Genomic DNA, 23,343 nt, shown 5'->3' on the forward strand with positions numbered 1-23,343 from the left:
ACGGTGCACGCGAACATGCTGGACTCGATTTAATTTCGTCGCGTCCTCGAGGTGGAAGCGACCGGTATTCGTTTCAGCGAGTTCCTTGAACCCCTACGATTTGATTTCGCGGGCGCACCGAGAGCTACTTTTCGTTGATAACAGCGGAACGAAAGATTCTATGCTGTTTCTATATCTGGATACACTCTGAATATAGGTTGCTAAAGAAAAATATTGCATTTGGACTTAACCCCTTGATTTCTCCAACTCTGATCGACGCGGCTACTTTGTGATTAATAATTTATTGGAAGAAGAGACAAATTCTAAGCGTATGTTATGCCTATATTCTCTTTTAAGTATAACAGCTGATTACAGAGGGATAATATTTACTTTGAATTCGAATGAACCGATACATATATTCGTTGAATCAGGCTGAGAATGTTCACCACGACATTTACATTTGTCGAACCATATTAGAAATCTCCGCTACGAGTTCAACACGATATCGCGAGGCAAGGGGTGAATCTCTCGATTCATCGTTGTTTCGGCAAGCGTGCGTTTCTCACGGGGAACAGTTTTCGTCGAATGCTCGCGCGCGGTCTGTTACGCCTCGTTCCCTCTTCTCGATTTGCTCGTGGAAAAAAAGAGTCGAAGTCGCTGCGAGATCGAATGACGCCGGTGATCGATGACGGAGGATCCGCGGAGGACGGTGGGCATGAATTATCGAACGCGGACAGCGGGAAACGAGTCGCCGGTCGGTTGGGTTTCACGTAGACCGCGTTTCCGTCTTGTTCGGAGCGTTACTCGCTCCTTCTGTCCGGCTCGTGTTACGAGCCACGAAACGAGTGGACACGTGAAACGCGGTCGCCTGTTGTTCCAGCGGCGCGGCGGATTAATTACGCGCGCCAGCTGGAAACGGTGTAGCGCGGCGAACGGCGACGTGGAACCGCAGCCGCGGAAAAGGCACAGGCCGAGAGTGGAAACGATTTATCGGCGGGACCGCGCGGCGCGATTGAACGGGACACCCCACACCAAAGGCTAACCCTGTCCCGGCTTATGGACTGGAAACAACTAATCCTGGGAGACGAATCGAGACCGTAACTTGCTCCGAGGGACCGCTGAAAAGTAAAAATCGCCCTGGTTCACCGTGATCTCGATACTTCGCGCCGCGGAACGGCAATCGATTGTATCGGTACCCGAACTGCGGTTCTGGACGCGGCTGTACAGTTTAACCTCTCGCCTCGTGATTCATTTTGTGAATATGATCGACGCAACTACGTCGACGTTGATCATTTATTAGGAAAAGGAACAGTTTAGATCTATGTCTACTCCAGAGATTATCGATCGATAATAGAAAGATAACGCTAGAAATTAATCCGCAAATTTTCAGTCCCGAAGAATTCTGTTTTCACCTATTATACACAAATACGTATGCCTTCTTTGTTAACGCATTGTGTACCGGTAACGAGCGATCTCGTTTCGTTATAAAGACCCTTAGCTATGCAACTTCGTTGATTACCACGGCATTGAAAAAATATAAAATTTAATTCCAATTGCTTATCTATTTAAAATATATTATATAACAATATATTTGAGTTTTTCTATGTTTAGTGATACAGGTTGACCTCTGAAAATTGCCATCCGCACAATTTAGTTTCCTGAAAATTAGCCGGTACGCGATGTGTTGACACATTGAATGCCGCACGATTTCATGGCGGAGAATACACAAAATGGAGAGAATCAAGTATTAAATCATTCGATTGTATTGCATTACTATAATTGCACGTCCATCTAGCTGAACGTCACCGCATTAGATAGCATTATTTGTAATATAGAAATATTTTCGGATAATCATCGTTTAATCGAGCGGATTAAAGTCGATTCGATTGGAGGTCACCGGTGACACCCATGGCATTCAACGTGTTAATCTAAAAACCACTATACACAATGTGACAAGAGTGTCGACGCGTATGAGAAGCGATCAGCAATTTTCACGCGGAAATCCTCTTTCAGCGGTTAAGAATTTGAAAGAAACGCGCCTTTAATCTGGCGGCTGGCTTCGCCTCTCTTCGGACGGAGTTGTCGGCAACCAGAAGCCGTCGCCTCCGGGGATAACAAATTCAGCGACCCGAGATTCCGACTAGTTGGAAGCTCGAGGAAAGTCGCGGCAGACGAAGCCCGCGAAAGAAGGAGAACCGTCGGCGTGCGGCGTCGCTGTTTGCGTATCACTTGCCCGGAAAGTTGGCCAACTTCGGGCGTTAATAACGCGGAGTTTCGTTCGGGAAGTTGCCGCGGCGAAGGATCGCTGGCAAACGTTCCCCCGGTCCCGCGGATGCTACCCTGTGTTCCGTGTTGTTCTTCGCGGGTGCTGCGGAGTCTGTTAACAGCTCCGACCAAGGTGCTGCCGCGAGTTCATCCGGTTACGGGCGACTGTTTGCTTGCGCCGCGCGCGGTAACCGGATCGATCGGCAATTTGTCGCTGGACGCTCGCGTTCCCGCGGTTGCTTCGCGACGTAAAGTCAATTTGCAGCGAGTTCAACTGCATACGCGACGAACCGGTTAAACGTTTCAACGCTGACGTATGCTAACGTTCAAAAAGTGGGCTCGACCCTTTGACGGAGATTCCATGAAATACCTTCAGCAGACGAAGCTGAACTACTTGTCGATTGCTTAATTAATAGAAAAAAGGAAACGGATGCCTTGCTGTTCGAGTAATCAAATCGTCCACGACTTAGTTTCTTAAATATGAAACTTTCATCTTGAAATGTAGACATTCGTCCGCAAATGAGTTCATTCGTTAGGGATAGATGTATTGACAGTTTCCTTTGAATTGTGCGTATTGATACGGATTATCGGCGTAGTTTAATTAACCGTTTGCAGTCGAAAGGTGACTCAGTTATCTTGATTTTATTATAAAGCTTTACATATAATATTGAACTCTATAATCTAAACACGTGAAACATAGGAACGGTAACTTTGTTTCTCATCTTATGCATGTTCTATCATTCAGTTCGTCTTCAAGAATGTTGCTTATCACTGATTGGGAGACGTTGAATATTTCCAGTGAAACTCTTCCGAGTGCAAGCGATTAACGTGGCTTTCGCGTGTACACGATCGTTCGTGGAAGAGAGACGAATTATTATAATACTGAAATTTATACGACACCGGCGCTACTTCGTCGAATAATCCCTCAGTGGACGGACACGCGGGGATCAAGGACCGCCGGTCGCCGGTCCACGGAACGGAAGCTCGACCCGAATCGTCAAAGGACATCACCAGTTCCGACCGCATCGAAATTCATTCGCCTCCCCCGCTCCGAACAAACGGGACTCGCAAAGGGAATAATAAACGGTCCCCGGCGTCTTTGGCTCGTTTAATTCTTCCACCTCCGCCCCTTCAGCGCCGGCAGCTTCTGGATTTCATTAAAGTCGAGAATAGCCCGCGTCACGGCTCAGAGGATAATTACGTAATTCGTTGAAAAACAGAAGAGAAGAGGGCCACGCGTTTTTTGTCCGGAGACAAAGGGTTCCGACCGTGCGAAATATTTCTGCCCTGTCTTTCTCCGCGCCGCTACGGCCCCGAGTTTCTCGGGAAATAATTATCGGGAAGTGCATTCCGCGGCGAGTCGAACGCCGGTTAATAACGTCGCGCGGATTCAATTTCTTCGCGATGCAATTTCGCCGCGCGACAGGTTATACACCTGGATGACGTTTCCGTTTCGTCCTTTATTTCTCCTCTCTCTTCTATTTCCCGTTTCCCCTGTCCCTTCCGTTGATCTTCTTTTTATCCGCCCGTTCGTCCCCTATCATCTTCCCGTTCGACAACGGTAAACGAACATTTTCTAATCGCTTCCACCGCGCGACGTTCCGAGTATGTTACACGGTCGCGAATGCATTAGCCGGGCAGTCCGCGCGAGATCCGATCTCGAGGAATCGAGCGAAGAAGCAGAACCGTCGGCGACAACCGCATTCGGGCGCAGTTGCGACGCAATTGGAACACTTTGGCGCAACGTTCCGCCGCGAGAAGCGCGTTGACCTATAAACCCGTAACGCGCCGCACGTTCCGAAGGGTCGCGTCCGATTATACGTTGAATTATTCGGAAGTGCTCGGGACAATAAGAATAATCTCGGTCCGTCTCCTGCCTACAGCGACGATCCAGAAGCTGCGGTCCTCCAGTTTTTCCGTACTTCTACCCGAACGCTCGATCAGCTTTTGTTAACACTAGGTTTACGGGCATTTATTGTACACTTCATTCTATTATTCCTAAAAGAATGCTCGTTTATTTAGATTGTGGAAACTGGAGGTTCGATAGTAGGTAACTGGGGTACATGTGTGATCGCATCAATTAAAATCGGCGTAAACATGTACAAAATAATATTTCTAAAATCCAATTGTAGACGGTTCGCCCTTTTGCGTGTCAATACTTGGGCGCCTGAGAGATAGTTTCGTCTGAAGAGTTTTCCTTTTTAGAAAAGCGTTGGGGAAAAGCAGTCAGTCGTCGTTCCTCGTTAGAGCCACATCGCGTAATAAATATATTTAACCTGACTACGGACTTAGTTTTCATTTTAGTAGCCCTGCACAATATGCGTCGATTTGACGCGTTTCGTAGACTGTTAATTTCAGCTTCCAAACGGACGCAACGGTGCACCGTTTAATTAGAATTTATATCTTACAGCGTGAATGGCTTAAACTTTCCGGCAAGCTTTTAATCGTACAGTGCTCCTAACAACGCGCGCGAACTACGCCGATCAAAACTGTACGGCGAATTCCAGCGAAACTTCCACGGCTCGCGATGAAAAGTGAAAAGAAACTGGGACGTCCGAGGTACGAACGTTCCGTCGCGGCTGTATTGCTTAACCGTTCGTTGCCGTGTCGTTATCAGTAGATCCATTCGGGTCAGGCGAGGGGGCGACCGGATTGATTAGAATCCAGAAGCGGAGGCAAATAGGCGTGCTCCGGCTACGGGGCAAACTTTATTGAGCCTGGAAGACCGAGTGCTCGAGGAGAGATTGGAGTATCCGTAGACCGGCTCGCCGTTGCTATTGGTGTACGTAAATACGCGCGGGAGATACGTCGGAGTTTATCGGGGCAGTCCCGTCGACGGCGAGAACGGAGAGGCGAGTACACAGCGCGAGAACGAGGGAACGCGGCTATTGTAATTTCGAGTAGACGCCGGAGAAAAGAAGCGGAACGCGAGGATTTGATTCCATCGCGCGAGTTAGGCGCTCGACGAATGCTGGAAGGAATCGAATTTCGAATCGCGCCTTCGAAATTTCATGAGTATCCATTTGTCGAATCAGAATTAACGCTGAAACTGCCACACCGGTCGGAACGACTTGTTCTTGAGTTCTTATTGCAATTATTAACCCTTTGCGCTCGACGATATTTTTTATTAAAAATATTTGTTACTTTCCGACTGAATATTAACGATATTTTTCGCAACTGACACGATTGATTATCTTCTGGAAATTAAGAGACAAATATTTTACTTCGATGTTTTATGCGTTGATACATTGAACAAGGTTTAACGTTGAATTGAAAATTTTATAAGTTTGCTGCGTCGAGTGCAAAGGGTTAACACGTCGAATGCGATGGTAGTCACCGATGATCTCCAATCGAATCGCATTACTATAGTTCATTCGATCAAACGACGATTGGAAGCATTTCTGTATTATAAATAATTCTGCCTAATACGGTGACATCCAGCTAGATGGACGTGTAATAATAGAGCAATTCAATTGAATGATTTAATATCACATTCTCTCCATTTTCTGTACATTGCTCTACTTCTCAGAAACCTCTCAGAGAAACACCTGTCGTCTTCTTAACACGTTAAATGCCAATTTCAAAGGCGACAGGTGTTTCTCTGAGAAGTTAAAGAAATTGATTTAGAAATACGCAAACTGGATTCACAGTCAATCGATTGAAGTCCCGATGCACTCGTAGAGGTTCTATAAAGAGATTTCTAAAAATCAGTGTGTAACTGCTCGGTAGTTTTAGCGTTAAGACGGAGAGAAGGGGAAACGGCTGGGCGAGGAATTCAGCTGAAATTTTTGGGTCAGCCGAGCGCAACGAAATCTTCAACGAGGTCCGCGAAAAAGGGAATACCGCGCTGGCTAACGAAAAACGACGTGTTTCGGAGGGAATCGACGTCGCTCAGCGACTGCAGCGGGTATTCCCGCGCTCGACGCGTACGTATCATATAGAAACAATCGAGAAATAGCGGAGAGGAATCATCGGGTACTCTCGCGGAACCGTCAAACCGAAAGATTCGATTTGTCTACGGCGCCGTAGACTCGGCTCCGACGTCGCCCCGAGAAAGATTGCTTTCGATTCGACGCCGAGACGGCCGGGTAATCTTGAGGGACTTCTTTCAGCCTGTCAGAGGTAAACTCGATCCCGCTGTTATCCGTTTAAAGAAAATAGAGAGGAGAGTCGAAATTCTGATTTCCGCTGGCTCGCGCGCGCGTCGGGCTGGAGAGATTGGAAAATCTTCTGGCTGGTTTTGTATCTTCCTCGGCACCGACCCTTTGACGGTCTAAACAATCGTTCCTATCGAACGTTCAACGACGTCAATAACATTCCCTCATCGGTCGATACATTTCGACAATCTTCCGTCGCGCGGAAGTTCTCGGATCTCAGCGATTTCATCGTCCACGTTAAGTAATTCGATTCTTTGCGAAACTAAGATGGATACTGACACTGGTAAAATTGCCCTTTTCTCTATTGATTCCATCGACTTCATAAATCACGCTAATTCAATTCTCCATGAAGCAAAGAACATCGTCACCGCTAATCGTCACTACCGATTTCACGATTCATTAACCAACTCAATTCTCCATGAACTAAAAGGAGCATCGTCACCGCGAAAATCGTCTTTTCCTCCAACGACTCGACGCTCTCATTAATTTCTATCCTTCAACAACCTCCTCGTTACTTCACGTTATACATCTCTAACTCCTTCCTCGAATAACGCTGAAGCATCGCTTAACCCTTTGCTCGTGCGAATCCGGCGGGACGCGAGAAAGTGTACTTCGGAATGTCCGAAATAAGTTACGGAAGAAACGAGATTCGAAAGGGTTGTCGAAGAGTCGTGTAACTTGCGTGCTTCACCCGGCAATCCGTCGCCTCCTCTTGGAGCAGCGTTTCCGTTTATCGAGTCCGCGGAAATTCTTGCGGAGAGATCGGCGACGGCGCTGCATCAGGTATTTGTAATTGGCCGGGCTGCGGCGGAGCAACAACCCAGCTCGCAACCCTTCGGCGCGAGTACACGCGCGACACTGTTTACAGACACCGACCGCGACGACGACGTCAACCGCGAGACGATCCGGCGTTTATCTAAGTCGACGAGACGCGAGGCCGTCGAGGACTGTAGAAAACGACGGGATCGTTCGTCGAGTGTTTAGCGAGCCTCGGCGGGAGGGCCAGGTGCGCGTGGCTGTGTTTACTTTTTCGCGGCGATCGCCGACAGCGGCTGTGTATCTTCGGGACATTCGTCTTCCTAGCTGTTACCGCTTAATCGACTTCCCTTTACTTGATCGCCAATTATTCGGTCGTCTATCTATTCGCATCGCTTTTCCCTCTCGCTTCGTATCGTCATTTTATCGCGCGGTGTTGCTTGAAAGTTTCGAATCGCTCGACTTTCCAAAAAATGAGCACGCTCAAGCGGAGAAAAGGAAAATTGAGAAAATTCGGGTTTCGCCTTCTGACGTGAAGCTATAGGGAGCTCCTTGACTTCGAATAAATGAAACAAACCCTTTAATAACTAAGGGGAATATTAATCAGAAGATAAATCGCTTTAACCTCAGTGGCTCCCGAATATTCGAGTCATCGAGGATTAAATTAAATATTATCCCTCTATTATCAATGATTACACTCTGTACCAAAGATTCGTATAGAATATTAAATAATAAATCATTAAGTAGTCGTGCCGATCGTAGCGGAGTAAATCGCAGGGCAAGGGGTTAAACCGTCTGCCACGAGCTGCCCGGCGCTCAACCTCCGCCGAAGAGGACATTACTATCAGAGGTACGCGCGCGCGACTGAAATCTTCTATTCAGAGGCCGGTGCGCTCTCCGCGGACGTAAAACGCGGCGGATAACGCGTCGTGAAATGTTAACACCGGCGTGTCTGGGCTGGAAGTGTTTACCCTGCTAACAAATTTACTCGCCGGGGATCCGCGGTCCCCGCGACGGAGATCGAAAACGAGAGAAATACCGCGGACAAAGAGAAAGGGAGGGCATCAAGGGATCGCGGGGAGAGCGCGGGTCGCGACGAGGGCGTAACAAAGGAGCGGTTCGGTCTGCCGGAGATGATTAATACGTCATTCCGGAGCGGAGATTCAGTTGGAAAGTGTCGTTTGCACGGGCGAACCTCCCCCGGGCAACCCGTTCGTCTTCCGCGAGGACCGCGGTCGTCGTCGTCGTTCCCGCGGGAGACCCCGCCGGGAATATGCTCGGTTCGTGTCACGTACTTATTTTTTCCACTCCGCTCGTATAACCGGGAAGGATCGCGAGCGACGGGGTGGCTCCGTCGGACCGGGTGAATTCGAATGCGGACGACGGAGGCTCGATCGTAAAGTTTATTCCCCCGGCGGTTTACGAGGGACGCGTCGACTCGCCGCAAGCCTTCGCAGTAATCGGCGCGCTCGATCGTCGGATTCGTTGCCGGCTATTCCGACGATCGCGATTTGCATTGGCCGGTTCGCCAGGAACGAGGCTCGATTACACGGTGAACCGCAGTAACACCGAGGCGGGTTTCCTTATATTCGCGAGTAATTTGAATGAATTATCCATCTCTCCCAGAGCGTTCGCGAAGATGATCGATCGTTCTCGTTGCGGGAATATTTACGCGATCGCGGGGAAAACGAGAAAGAAAGGATTTCCGAGTGTTTCGTCTTTTTCCCTGCGTCTTCGCGTTACCTGTATTTCACCCGTGCAACGGCTTTCTGCCGTATAATGAATTAATAAGAACAACAACTTGGTCGTAAATCAGGATTTTCCTGCGAACCGTTCCGCGGTTCGTTCGCCCCGGATTACCGGGCTCGCGATCAACGCTGAAAAACGTGTTCCGCGCGCGTTGCTCCTTTTTCGAGCGGTTTAGCCTTGATTATGGCGGTCTCGGGCGGAAACAATTTGCCCGGGAAAAGCCTGATCGATTTCCCCGAGCGGCCTCGGATAAGATGACGGGCGAAACTAATTCCGACGCGAATCGTGAAACGTCCCGGGCAGCATTCGTTACCCGGGACGAATGATCGTGCCCGGACGCCTCGGGATTGTAGTTTCGTTCTCCGTGGGAACGCGGCTTTACAAATTGAACGTCCGCTCCTGACGTGAGCCGGCGACGCGGCGGACCCGGGCAAACGGCGGAGCTTAAAGTTCGGAAGGGCCGAAGTTTCGTTCCGGTACGAATGTAAAACACCGCGGAACTTCTGTCCCCCGATCTGCGCGATGCAGGCCGGAAACCGCTCTAATCCCAACTTTCTAATTCCGAGGCTGCACCGAGGTAACGACCCGGCCGTAACACACCCCCGAAACACCGTGGTACGAGACTGTATCTATTACCACGCCGCCAGCGGTCCCCGATACCCCGAAGTTCCCGTTTTTGCACGTTCGATTCGCCGGATTTTGCGTCAGTTTCCCGCGGAATTTGGCTTTCGCGTCGGTCCGGATCTTTTTACGCGTAAACAAACCTCTCGTCGAATTGTACATCGGTCCATTGGTGTGCCTACATTCGTTGTATTCGCGGGGGAACGCGGAGAGCTCGAACCGACCCGTTTCATCGCCGTTATAACCGTGGATTTTTCGCGATTACATTCGACCGCATAAAACACGATAAACGAGTGATTCTAATAAACCTTCATACCCACAGCTTTCGCGCGACCCTCCCCTAATCCGAGTGGCGAATGATAAATCTACGCGTCACTCTGAACTAACGCCGGGAATTCGCGTAAAAATCCGCAGCGGGATAATGGCGGAGCGAGGTGAATTCGTTAGGATCGAATGTATATACCGTGTTCCGGAATAAAACAGCATTCCGACGACGTCGAATTTAATCCTCCGCTGAGTTCCCCGTTGCCGGTATCCGGTGTTCCACCGGCCCGGCCGGGATCTTTCAGCCGGCCGATTGCTTTCCAATGTTCGAGCCGCGACCAGTTTCGAGTAGATGCGGGGCCACTACGCTCGCAATACCGTCTAAGTGCATCCGGATCGCTGCGAACCTCGTCCGTCACTGCTATCATGCAAATTGACCCTAATGGCGTCGGACAGCCGGCCGGTGCCCGAGCCCCGGTCGCCGGCGCGTATGAAATTTCCGCGCGCGATCCCACGGGTGGCCGATTTTTCCCCGAGTCGAATTATCGGGGCAACACGAGCGGGGAAATTACGGGTCGTTTAGCCGCGGGCGATCATTAATTCGGCTCGTCTTAAGCCCCGGGGCTTCGTTAAGCTCACGCTCCGCGATCCTGCTTGTTGATCGAGTGACCGATGAACCGTGCTCCGTCGAGCTCAAGCGCCATCCCCGCGCTACGAAACTCGGGCCGATCGATTCGTACAGACGTTTACCGTTATTTCGAGTTGCACGCACGCTCACGGAATATTTCAGACTACCGAACGGGCGTCTTCAACCCCCTGCCGTGCGATGACGAGTAAGACTGAGATTTCTAGTCCAATTTCACAACCGATGTTGTTCGTTACAGACGGATCAAAGAAAACTAGTTTGCTCTTATCGATGTATCGTCTCCAAATGAAATTTCTACTTCGAGTAGAATGGAAAATTTTCTTGCATTTCTTCCGAATTATCGATAGTAGTGTTACACGAGCTTAGCAACGAAAGTAAATAGTACCGTCAGGGGTTAACCCTTTGCGGTCCGAAGTGCTGTTGGTTTCTTTAATTATCCGAGTAATTAAATCATTTGCCTGTGACTTAGTCTTCTAAATATGAACGTTTCATCTCGAAATGTCGACATTCGTTCGCAAAGGGTTAATATGACGCTCTACTTATTTATTCAAGAATATTTGGGAGTCATTGAAACGTTACCTTTAAATGGTACAATCGTGATGCTACAAAGAAATACAGAAAAAATTGTTAAAACAGGTAGTAGTTGCAATAAAATATGTCGGGTCTGACGTAGGACTGCTAAGGGTGTTAACCCGTTACCTGCCGTTAGGCAGTAAAGAAACGAGCGTAACGACGACCGAGATTCGTAGACGCGGCGATACGGTTCCCGCGTTGCTCGTTAATTCGGGGTGGGCCGCGACCTCGTAAAAACGGTCCATCGGGCAGCGACACGTGCTCCAGTTGCCGGGAACAATGCCGCGAATCGCGAATAATGATACGCGGAGATATTATTGAAGCGGCGGATTACGCGTCGCGGATATTTGTCCCCGTTATTTCGTCGGGCCGGGGAAAAATCCTTTTGTGTGTAGCCTGTAAATAGCGCTCGAGCCGTGGCCACGAGTGCGCGCACAGGCGACGGACGCGGAACGCTGGAAACGGGAAAGAGAAAAACGCGAGAGCGTTCGACCTCGTTCCTCGCGGCAATCGTTCGTGCCGTTCGGAACGAGCTTATCAGCTTTTCCGGGGTTGATTCCGGGAAACAAGCAGGCAAAACGGAATCTGCTGCTCGCGGTGGTCTAGATCGTACGATTAGGAGGAGAAGAGATTGGAGCGAAGAAACTGTAAGTATTAACACGTTCACGCTCGCTTCGGTCATGGACGAAAGCAATTTCTTTTCTGCTAGTTGATGAAAGATTTCATACTTTCTGAATTATTTTTTTTTGTATTTTTAATACGAATGTAAGACAGCCATTGTTGTCAGGCTGATTAACACGTTCGCTACCAGCACTTCCGATGACGGTCTCAATTATATTTTCTTCGATCCAATGAAGCTTCTAAAGAAAATCGAAAAATGAAAGCGAAACGAGTCATTCAGTTCCTAAATATAATATCGTTGTTTATCACTTCTAATGACAATATCTATAGGATCAATTTCATTTCCACTACGTAAAGTGTAGAATTACGTACAAACACGTGACGCCAGCGAACGTGTTAATCAGTATTTGTAAGCGTAAACTTCGTCGGTATTAAAACTAGATTACACGTATAGTTGCTTATGTTTGTGTGATGGCATCAATCGAAACTGACATGCAAAATAATATCGACGAAAGCACGACTTGATGGAGCGAGAAACAAAAGGGGGTGAAAATGTAAAGGTTTTACCCATACTGATGCCAGAGCTGGATGGATCCTCGTTCTTGGCGCCCCAACTGCCGGCCAGGTTCAGCGCCAACAGCGGCCTCTCCTTGAGCAGCTCGGCGACCGAGGCCAACCCCTCGCAGCCGCATCCCAAATGGGGCAAGTGCAGCGCCTGCACTTGAACGCAGCCACGAAGAGCGGCGCACACCCGGGACACTTGCTCGCCGGACAGATTCATGTCGAGCACCAGCCGGGCCAGGCTGCTCGACGCGTGGCTCAGCCCGCGGCAAAGGGCGTTCACCACGCACTCCAGTCTGAAACAAACCGATCGATCGCTCTGTGTTCGTTACAAATGCTTAACCCGGCGGACACGTTCTCGACGTCGCGCTCCCAGCGGCCGCGATAATTCGACAGCCGATAAATTCCACCCGAATCACCTTGATTTCGTTCGACGGTTAGCCGTGCAACGTGACAATTTCGTTTCCTTTCTCTCTGTTGCGAGGATTCCAATTAATTTGTACGAGTACGCTCGTTATCCGTGGAAAGCGGCGTGCTTTCGTAGCTGACTGTGCCAGTGTTTCGAAATAAACGCTGACGCCGTGGATTATTCTCCGCATAATGTTTCCCAGGGAAACATCTAACGGCGGCTGACACAATATTTTCGATGTTCGCGGCGGAGATCCGAGAGATTGTTTGACTCGAGCTGCGATACAAGAACACCGGCGGATACAGATTCGGGCAGGGAAGCGGTCCGCGCCGGCGTCCCGAAACTTAAGGAAGCGCTGCAGTTTTCCAGCGAACGTTTCGCAAGCGCCGCAGTTTCGTTCATCAGTGGCTGCTTGACACACTGCTGCCGATACACGGGGAACTGCAGTGTTCGCGGAACGCCGGCGAAGATGCTGGAAATGTGACCGGCATTCGCGGATCAATAGGAACGAGTTTGACGGGAACGACCCAGATAGCCGATTTATCGGCCGATCAGCGGATTCGGCTATAGACGCCGGCCCTATCGAGAGAAACTCTTTCGATCGCTCGCTCTCGGCGTCTCCGCCGCGGAACGATGCTCCAAGACGCCCGCGTCGCGGAAACTCCTCGCGGACACGACCTCCGCGGCCGGTACGCATGAAAATTCATGCACGCGTAACGTTCTACTCCGCCATTATTTCGAGAAGCAGCCGCGAACGCGCGCAAGTTATGCAGAAGCGGCGGAGAGGGTGGCGGCAGCCGCTCCTCCTCGGAGAATTGCAAACGAGAGCGCGGATTTTCCGGAGGCGTAACACGCCGGGGAACCCCGCCGGGGATTTCCGCGTTAAGCGTCGCGCCGTTGGTTTTCGGGACTCGAGGAGAACATTTTTACCGGCTTCGGGGCCCCGTGGCAAATGTTATTCCAGCCGGCGCGCGACGGGAAAACAAACGCTGCTCTCGGCCTGTCGCGGCCGACGCATATTCATGAACCGTTACCCGACAAATAGCGTGCCTTCGGTTTTCATATTTTCGAAATTCAATTCGCTCCGGAGATCCCGTTTCCGATGTTAATTAGAGCGGCGGCTGTCCGCCGTTCGCCGGCGATGCCGTTTCAGCCGACGATCGAACGGCTGGTTCGCGTGTTGCAAAAATATCTATCGGACGTCGAACCCGTGTGTTCCGCCAACGAATCCGGTAACGATCACGCGTGAATACTTTTCAATATTTTCGAATTATTAACGTTCACTCGGAACCGACGATACGGAGCGCGTTCCGTCGAGGCTTGTTTTACGCGCGGAAGTATCGGTACGGACGATTCTTCTGTTTCCGGTTCGTCGATGCACAGTCCGCGATAATCGGTGTCCCGATCGCCTGACTCGATCTCCATTTTTCAACGCGTCAAGGATCCCCGCGTTGGAATATCGAAAGGCCGTCTGACCAAGCACGTCCGCTATCACTTGCACGCGCCGGCCGCTGGAAATATTCCGTCAGCTGTCACTCACCGACCGGGATTTTATGAAATGCCGGCACCGGCCTCTTCATCAACGTCAGCAATCCTTCCAGATTAGAACCCGCTGCGAATTAATCGACCGATACTGTACGAGTCGGTTTTTTTTCCAACGAATCCCGCGATCGCGCTTCCCATTCGTGCCAACAGGGAATTTCGTAAATTCGCCGAGTTTCGCCGTGTTTCGGATTTTCTCCGGTTCACCGATAAGACGTGTCTTTCTCGGCCGCCGGTAAAGTCTTATTATTTAAACGTTGCATTAGCGCCGCTCGTAAACGCCATGCCAGCTGGAAGGGAAATTTCGTCCGGCGATAAGGAACCGAAAGAATGGACTTATCCCTTCCCGGACTGCCGGGAAATTCCCGTTACGCTGTTCCCCCCCGTTTAACGAGAATGCCGCATTAAACCTGCCCCGAGTTACTGTTCCCGGAGGTTTCCAAACGATAGTGGCTCGGATGCTCGCGTCAATTCTCTCGGATACCGGCTCACCGTAAGCGAGAACGACAGCTTCTCCTGTTCCTACGTCGAAGCGATTCCTCGCGCGTGTTCCATATTTTAATAATCAAACGCTGCGTCGACATTACGTCTACGACTGAATTTTCTTTCCTTTCCTCTGCTTGGAAAGTCCCTAATAAGACACCAAGCTTAAGCGAGTTTCGCAGCCAGATCGATGACGCGATTAGCCGGCGTTCCGTGGTCTCCGATATAAAACGAGCCACTGTCCTCGAGATTCCTAATTTTCTCCTGATTCGGTTCGACCGTGGGTTGGATTGTGACAGCAGGGAACCTCCGGGAGAACCGGAGGACGAAATTGCAAAGCAATCGGTTGTACGGCGCAAACCGCGAAGCACGGTGCGGTTTTCTTTCCACCGGTGTCTCGTGTATCCCTGAACAAGGGAATTCCCCGTACTCGACGCGGTCCATCGATCGACCTCGCGTTCTTACCAGTCATCTCCCAGGACTATTCTCAAAGCGAGGGTTGCAGGGATGTTAGTGAGTCCGGAAAATTACTCGACGAGCAACGACGAGGAATTCATTCGAAACTGTTCGACAACACTGTGCGCGGAGTGTGCCTATGAGTTTTACTACGATTCATTATTGTAGTATCTAGAATTTTTAGCGACCTAACCAATTAACCACCTAACAATGTAACCAGTCTTTTATATTTACTTTACTTTGCTTACTTTAGTTATTTTATCTACGTACTTATTTATTTTATTTATTTTAATTATTTATTTTACCTATTTATTTTATGTATTTATTCTTCTATTTATTTTTTCTTTTATCTATCTATTTAGTTATTTATCTAGTTAGGTCTATCTATTTATGTATACTACTAATTAATAATTAATAGCCAAGCTTGTACATACAGCTAATTCATACATAAACATTTAAAAAACTAAGTTAACATCCACCTTCGGACATTGTAAGGCCGGGGGAACATGTTTTGGAAAATAAACGTCTTTTATCTAGAATTTTTAGCGTGGGTTAAGGTATTTTCAAGAAGAGTGAATGTAAGAATGAGTGTGAGTGAAGGACGGGCTGTAAAACGGTCGAGGCAAAGTGGCCTGCGCAGCGTCGCGGACGCAGGATTGCGGGGCCAGCTTTCCAGGGCTGCATCCGAGTGTTTGTAGTGTGATTTATATATATAATTTGTGGGGGAGAGAATGATTTTTCGGAGAGAATGTCTGTAAGAGAGTTGCGGAAGCAGAGTCGTGTTGGCCTCCGTGGCATTGAGTTGTTTATACGTGTTGTCCGTGTTGTTCCCATATTTTATTAAATACGTGTATTCATTCCTAGCTCTCGATTACTCAAGATCCACTCTTTCACTGTGTATAATATAGTAATCACAATATTATCAGCGAATGTTTCAATCCCAGTTCGCATACTTCCACCCTCAGACTCGCGACGACATTCGCTCGGTTAAACGGGGTCGGCAAGTGGAAAAGTTTGAGAATGCCTGTCCCAGGACATCCAGGGCCGATTTCGAGTGGCGCTCCTCGCGGCCGGGGAACGGGAACCAGAACGAGGGAAGGTGAAAGGGGCGGGAAGTTGTCTCGATCCGCAACAATGAGCTGCCGAGGCGGCAGCGTTCCGCCCCGGGGCGAATGGTAGTTAGATTGCCCACCCCCGGCTGCTCTTAACAGCTCGCGCCACGTCCTGGCAGCGATTCTTCCCTGGTGTCGCGTCGTTTTCGAGGCTGAAGCGTGAAAGACCGCAGGGAGGAAGACGGGAGCGATAAAACTGTAAAAAGCGGCGCAGATGGTGTGCGGAACGGGGCCGCGATTAAAAGGGAACGCGATCGCGCAGCTCGCGAAACCGGCTTAGAATCGCAGCTCCGAACAGCGGCTCGGGATCCCGGGGTAAAAGGACAGCATCGAGCGGGAAGTCCCGCGGCGCGAGAAATTATGAATCGTCCTCGGAGCGCGAAAGTTCTCGGCGAGTTTCCAAGCCGGCGGAAGGAACAGCGGGACCCGTGAAAGGAAGGGACCGCGCGAAACGCGGGTATTAACGGCGAAAGGAAAGAGACGCCGCGAGGATGTCGAAAGAGGGTTTTCGGGTGAACAGAAGCGGGCAGGTTCTAGCGCGGCTGGTCCGGCGTACAAATATGAAAAAGCGAGTCCTTACTTTCTCGCCACGGGCCGCGGCGCACCGGTTCTTCGCCACCCTCGAACACACGCTTTAAAGAACCGCAAACCCTCGCGCCACCCTCGCATATTGTTCCACCGCTTTCTCGGCTTTCCTGCGTCCCCGGACTTTGTGCAGCCCCAATTCAACCCCGTCTTGACGGCCGCTCATTGTTACACCGCCCTTGTTGCCTCGTTTCTGACGGAGGGTGGCGCGCGGCCCTGTTCGTGTCTCGAATATCGGATTCCGACGTATTTGCGATCCGCTTCTCGCGGATACGCGAGTGTCGCGGCTATCGCGGCGCGACCCTGGAGGGGAGGACGCCTTTCGGAAATGTATGGGTTGTAAATAGCGATGCGGAGGGTTATTTATTCAGAGTGGTACTCTGTTATTCCCGAAGGGACGTCGCGTTTCCTAATTCCGAGCGAATTCCACGCGACGAACCGGGTATGCCCGGCACACCCTTTGTATAAACTTCCGAACGGCGATGCCCGGGAAGTTCCGACGACCCGTAGGTTCCAGCGGACAGCGTGCGGGGGAATTGAAAATTTTTGGGGAGTCATCCGGGAATACGAGAAGCTCGTCGCGCCAATGAATCTTGCCCGCGCGCGAGCACCTTGAAATTGCCTGTTCGCGTCGAGCGCTTACGTTCCGTAGACTCCTGTAAGGGAACTCGCGTCGCGGAAAGATTCGCGAAGGTGCATCCGCGGGAGCGTCGTTTGCAACTCGAACGTTGCGTTTCCGTTTCGTCGAATAAGCGATCCGCGTTGCGTCTTCGCGCGGCATTAAGCGTCGCCGCCCTTTCGAACGGATGAACGAACTTCCGCGGGAAGCAGGCGAGCGAGCGCGCGGGTAATTTTCATTTCGGTTTTGCCGTCGCGGTACACTTTCAAACTTCGTCCCTGTTAATATTCAGACCTACGGAGATCTGCTTACCACTCCGTTCGCCCCGTTAGAGAGGCGAGTAATAAGGGGGAGATGAAATGATCAAAAACCGGTAAACTTCCCTCGCCGGAGTCGCCCCGGGCTCCCCTCCTCTCCGCGGAGAGGTTGCTCCTTATTTCATTTATGAGCGGGAGAATATTCTTAACCCAGTTCTCGGCTTCTGCTTTCGAGCCTCGATACGCGCGCCGGTGAAAACCGAACGGAGATGCTGGTACGAATCGCGGCGCTAAGGAGAGCGTTTGGAAATTATTGTTGTGGTTTCACGCGATTCGCCCGGCGTTTCGATTTCCCACAGGCGAGAGGCGACCAGTTTCCTCCGAAAATAAACGGTTGGATGCCGGGTTCCTAACGCGGCGAATGGAAGCTCTCGGCCGCCCGCGCGGACGAGAAACCAGAGCGGTTATGCAAATGGGGGGGAGCGGCCCGCCTGCATTCGTACTCTCCGCTCGCAGGGTAAACAGGATCTTTTTCCTGCCCTCCGTTCCGCGTCCCGGTAAATATCTTCCTCGCTGTCGTGCGAGGGCAAAGTGAACTTTTTAATTTACCTTTTGACCCGCCGCGCTGCCCGAGCACCGAGGGAATTTTTCATAGGGAGATCTCGGACGTTTGCACATGCTCTGTTTATCGTCCGGGTTTTCTTTAATATACGGGGTGTCTGCACGATGTTTATGCGTTCATGAATTGAGAAGTCTCCCAACGTGTCCGGAATTAAAGTGAAAATACGTACGAAACGTTCAAACGCGCGATTGCCGCGGAAACAGCGTCGCGCGAACGATTCTTCTATGCTCTTCCTGTGCACAGAATCGTCGCTCTCTCGGCTACATTTCCATTTCTAAGCTGTACACAGTTTTTTAGAATATTCCACGTCCGTTTAACATTATTCAACGTTTCCCGGCGAGCACCCGCCCCTTAAAGGAACACTTCGCGCTGTTGCACGCGTTGGGAAGCCCCAGAGGTTCGAGACAGAAGCTGATGTATTTACGTGTCCGTCTGCGGTTACGCTCCTCCAGGACAAACTTTTTTAATCCACTTTCAGACATTAGCCGGGACTCGCGCAGACGGTCCAAGGGTTTTACCCCGTCAGCTTAACGAGCGTTTCCCTTCGGCAACCCTTGAAAACTTCCCCTTAATGTTATTGCGCTCCGCGCGTTTCACCCCGAACGATTCCGCGTTATTCTAGGACGCTGGAACGGAAGCCGGCAGTATGGTCCCAGCAATTTCGTCGGCCGTATGGTCGCGGGCCGGGCGTGTCGAGGCCGCTCCCAAGATTTCCACGTGTTTTCCCGGGCATCCCGCCCCAGGGCCCGCAGGGAAGCAACAACGATGAGTATCGAGGAAAGTTTTCGGTTTAGCGCTGCCGTCCCGGTGTCTCGGCGAATCGAGGGCAGACCGGATGCGCGTGAAATGAGTTTTTAGTGGAAGGGTGCATGATGTCGCGTCGCTAAATCGCTTTAGGAGGGCTATCGATGAAACCTTCTGCGAGGCACGTTAGAGCACTGGGTATTTTTACCATAGCAGAAATAAAAGCCCGAGGAACCGTTACTTCGCTAGTTTAGTCGCAGTTGCTTCGGCGCGTTTTGCCAGTTTTGTAGATTTACCGGAATTTTAACCTTACATCTGTTTGCCAGGAGTCGAGGCGATCCTTGGTTTTATTACTCGCTATGGTCAGTGCCAAGAACGCTCGGGACGTTATAAATTGAAACTAGACACACGAGACGTAGTATATAGACGTCGTTGTAGACTCTCGCCGCTGACGAGTATTACTGAACTCCCTAAATTAAACAGCAAATTATTACCACTGAAGTAAATATTTATACAGTCCACTTCCAATCAGTTCGCACGAAGTTAAGTCGGCGTGCGACGTACGGGTTTCAGTATAGAATGTCGAAATAGAAAACGCGTACTCAACACATGAAAGGAGTCGGAACGCGATATAAACTCGCTTCCTCCTTTCTCTGGACGGCACGTTTCATCCCCTTCCGCGCGATGAATCTTCGTGAAACGATTACGTATTTTCATATTATTCAAGCGCAATGACCGAACAAAGAGATCTCGAATAGAATAACAGTAATTCCAAATACCGATCGTAAGATAATAAACCATTCTACCTTCCATCTTCCTCGTATAACTACGGAATCCCGGTTCGAGGCAAGAAGCGAAACTGCAGAAGCCTCACCTGTCATGAGCCGCCTCCTCCAAGCAAGTAATGACCAGCTCGAAGTCGTTCAGCTTCTTCTTGCCGAGAACGCTCTTCAGATGGCCGGCCAATCGTTGCGCCTCATCGGCAGGGAACTCTTGTCCGAGGAGGGAGGTGATCCTGACAAGCTTCACGCTCTCGTTCCCGGCCAGCGCCTCGAAGAAGTCGTCCAGGTACCTCGGGTCCGAGCCCCTCTCCACTTGGAAGATCACCTCGAGGGCTTCGAGGGTGCAAGCGGGGCTCTCGAGGATCCTCGCCCAACCCTCGAGCTCCAGGGGTGACGTGTGAACCAACGGGGCCGGCGGCCTCTCGTTGGGCGCCGGTCCAAACCCAGGACCAGCCCCCACTAACCTACACACGGCGGAGATGTTCCCGTCCGACGCTCCGGCCGCTTTCAGCAAAGAGAACACCGCTCTAGGCGGAACCTCCAGTGGACAGAGTTGGTTGAGTATCAGATGAGTCTTGGGCCCCAGCAGTCCGGCCAAGTGACTGATGATGCCGGTGGGCAGGCCTTCCAGTTCCCTGCGCAGGATGTTGGCGTACTGGGCGACGGAGGTCAGGTAATACGCGGCCAGGAATTCAGCGACGGCCATGTGGATCGGCGAGTAGAGGTCCGGTTTCCGTCGCTGGCCGAAGGTCAGCCCCTTGGTCAGGAAGCCCAACCTGGTGACCTCGATGCCGCCCCCGCGAGCCCTCAGTTCCGCCTCCGTGTAGCAGCATCTGCCCTCGCGCAGCGCGGCCAGCGACAGTTTGCCGAAGTCCTCGAGCCGTTTCCTGCAGTGACCCGGGATCTCCTCGTTATAGGGGACCGGCGGGTCCAAGCTCCTTTTTACGATGCACTTGACGGCGGCTTGCACCAACGCACTGGTCTCCGACGGCAAACTGCCGGAGTCCTGGAACACAACGGCGACGGGTGACGGCGCTTCGAACCGGCGAGTCCTTTTTACGGCCGCTCCGACTCGTTTCTTTTTTTTTACTCTACGTCCCGCCGCGCGACGGCTACTTTTATTGCCCTCCCCTCTCGCTGCCGCCTTAGCAAATTGCGCGCGAGTTCGAGTAGCGTGCCCCACCGCCGCGTACTTTACAAGCTTAATCTTCGCGGCCGGAATGGAGACGCTGGGTTCTGGTGATTCTAGGTTAGAAGTGGGATACGTGCTTGCTTCTTTCTCGCTGTCGTTTCAGACGTTAATTGCTTTAACTGTTACTTAAATAAAAAGGTCGAAAGATATTCCCTTCCCTCGGGGAACCGAACGAATCCTTACCTACGGAGTACAATTCCAGAACGTTACCCTCACGCCATTCAGCTCGGTGATTATTCCGATTAATACTCTACTTATTGACGTGATATATTTTTAATAACGAATATCTAAGAAACTATCGAGTATCTTCCCATATGCAATGTTTCAACGAAATCGGTGACCGAAGGCCTTGCACTCTCCTCGTTAGCCTCTGATCTCAAGACACGAAAGCTATAGAGTAGAACCGGAGGAAGATCAGGGAATTGTCCTGCTCCCCAGAAGTTAATACTCCCCGTTAAACCGCTGATCGTTCGTCTACAAGCTAGCCGGCTCTCGGTAATGTCTAACGCAGCATTTCCCACGCAAATACCTGGTAAAGGCAACAGAGCATAATCCATCCGAGCGGGTGCTGACCAAGCTGCTTGACGGTCTGCGGCTGAACGTTCAGCGCCTCGAGGAACTCGCAGGCCTTCTCCGCCATGTCGTTGTGGATGAAGTAAGCGACGCACAGCCTCTCTACGTGCGGCCACTCGAGGCCTGCCAGATGGATCCTCCTCTGGACGAGCGGCGAGAGGGCGGCCGCGTTGCTCGGCGAGCAGGTGACGAGAATCCTCGCGTCCGGGAACAGCCGGCCTTCGAGGAGGTCCACCGCGTCGCCCAGGGCCGCCCTGCCGCCCACGCACTCGTCGTACCCGTCCAGAATGAACTGGACCCGGTCCTCCATCAAGTGCAACGTGCGCCAGACCTGAGCGACCGCGTCGCCGAGAGCTGCTGTCCGCGGGAACAGTTCCCGAGCGAGATAGGTCAGCACGGGGCTGCCTCGGAGCTCTCGCAGGGGAACGATGAACGCCAGAGCCGGGCCGTCGCCTTGGATCGCCCACTGGTGCAGCAAGCGGAGACACAGGGTGGTTCGTCCGCTTCCCGGACCTCCCTCGATGGCCACGCGACGCGGCGCCTCGGAGACCGTGCCATCGCTCAGCTGGAAACAGAATTTTCCGATTAGGATCGGTCGCGTTAACCCTTTCGCGACGGCGCACCTGTACCGTTCTTCGCTACTTCTCGCGACAGTGCGACTGACCATACTTTGCCACTCTTCGCGACGCGCTCGCGAACACGTGTATACCGTCTTTAGCTAGTGTACGCCACTGTAGTGACATTCGTGTATATCATTTTTGGGCTACTGTACGCGATGACAGTGGTTTTTGTGTACATCACTCTTTAGCTACTGCACGTCATCATAGTGGCTTTCCTGTAGATCACCTTTACGAGCGATACGCCGTTATATCGCTACGGTTCTTCCTCTGTCACAGTTACGCAGGTTCTTAGTTAGTCTAGTCTAACGTAATTGCACAGACAATTCTATGAGTCACAGATCGTGAAACCTTGCCGCACAGAGGTATAACTTCGCGGCTGGTCCCGTCGTAGCCAGAACGTTGAAGTTCGACGTTTGATTAGTGTAAAAGTTTTGGCAGAACATTGGACGTGTGCCAGTTGGTGTTGAACGACAGAGGATGTCTGTAACTTTCCAGTAAAATTTGATTGAAAGATACGACGAGCAGTGGAAGGAACGATACTGTGAGCTCCACGATAGAATGATATTCTCTGCGACGAAACAAATCCACGGCGACGGTTCAATCGCGATGGGTTTGATTCGGAATCCTTATCCGACTCTATGCTCGCGCGGGCCTTTGAAAAATGTTTCCTCGCGTCGGATGTAAAAGCCGCCCGGAATATCAATACGTTGCGCAACAGTGAGCGAGATCCGATCAGACCGGAGGAACGGCTGCTCCGTCGAATGGGATTAGCGGTTCACGCGGGAGGTTCTAAGTTCTAATTGGTAGCCGGGCGGGGGGATCGGGAAACCGAGAAGTATCCGAGAAGCTGGTCACGAAGCCGCCAACTTTTCTTTTTATCGCCGGCCTGGTTGTCTGTGCCCGCCGAACGAGCTCCGGGTACGCGGGCGAATCGTGCTCTCGCAAGACCTCCTCTTATTTCCTTCAAATTCCTCGGACACCGCGCTCGCGTACGCCGGCGAATGAGATTCGTTAACTGGCAGCGAGACCGAGGTAATACGACGTTTTCATTTTGACGAAACGCTCCAGCTACCTCCGAGGCAGCTCCACTTTAATCAGCGAATCACTATAAACAGCGTGTAAGACAGCTAAGGGAACTGGAGCAACGACGAACCA

General features: G+C 51.1%; 1 protein-coding gene across 6 annotated transcripts in view; it reads right to left on the reverse strand.

Annotated features, from left to right (window-relative positions):
* LOC116432655 (uncharacterized) overlaps positions 1-23,343 on the reverse strand; it is a 213,890-nt gene that overhangs the window by 25,026 nt on the left and 165,521 nt on the right. For 5 of the 6 annotated variants that reach the window (XM_076369722.1, XM_076369721.1, XM_076369718.1 and 2 more), the window contains exons 6-8: positions 21,525-22,133; positions 19,896-20,809; positions 12,199-12,488 (exon numbers count right to left, since the gene is read on the reverse strand). In XM_076369722.1, coding sequence (XP_076225837.1) covers positions 12,199-12,488; positions 19,896-20,809; positions 21,525-22,133 — 1,813 coding nt within the window. The remainder of the gene's footprint in view (positions 1-12,198; positions 12,489-19,895; positions 20,810-21,524; positions 22,134-23,343) is intronic. The other variant, XM_076369723.1, reaches the window with a different exon arrangement.

The sequence above is a fragment of the Nomia melanderi genome, chromosome 8 (assembly GCF_051020985.1).
Source record: "Nomia melanderi isolate GNS246 chromosome 8, iyNomMela1, whole genome shotgun sequence".
NCBI lineage: Eukaryota > Metazoa > Arthropoda > Insecta > Hymenoptera > Halictidae > Nomia > Nomia melanderi.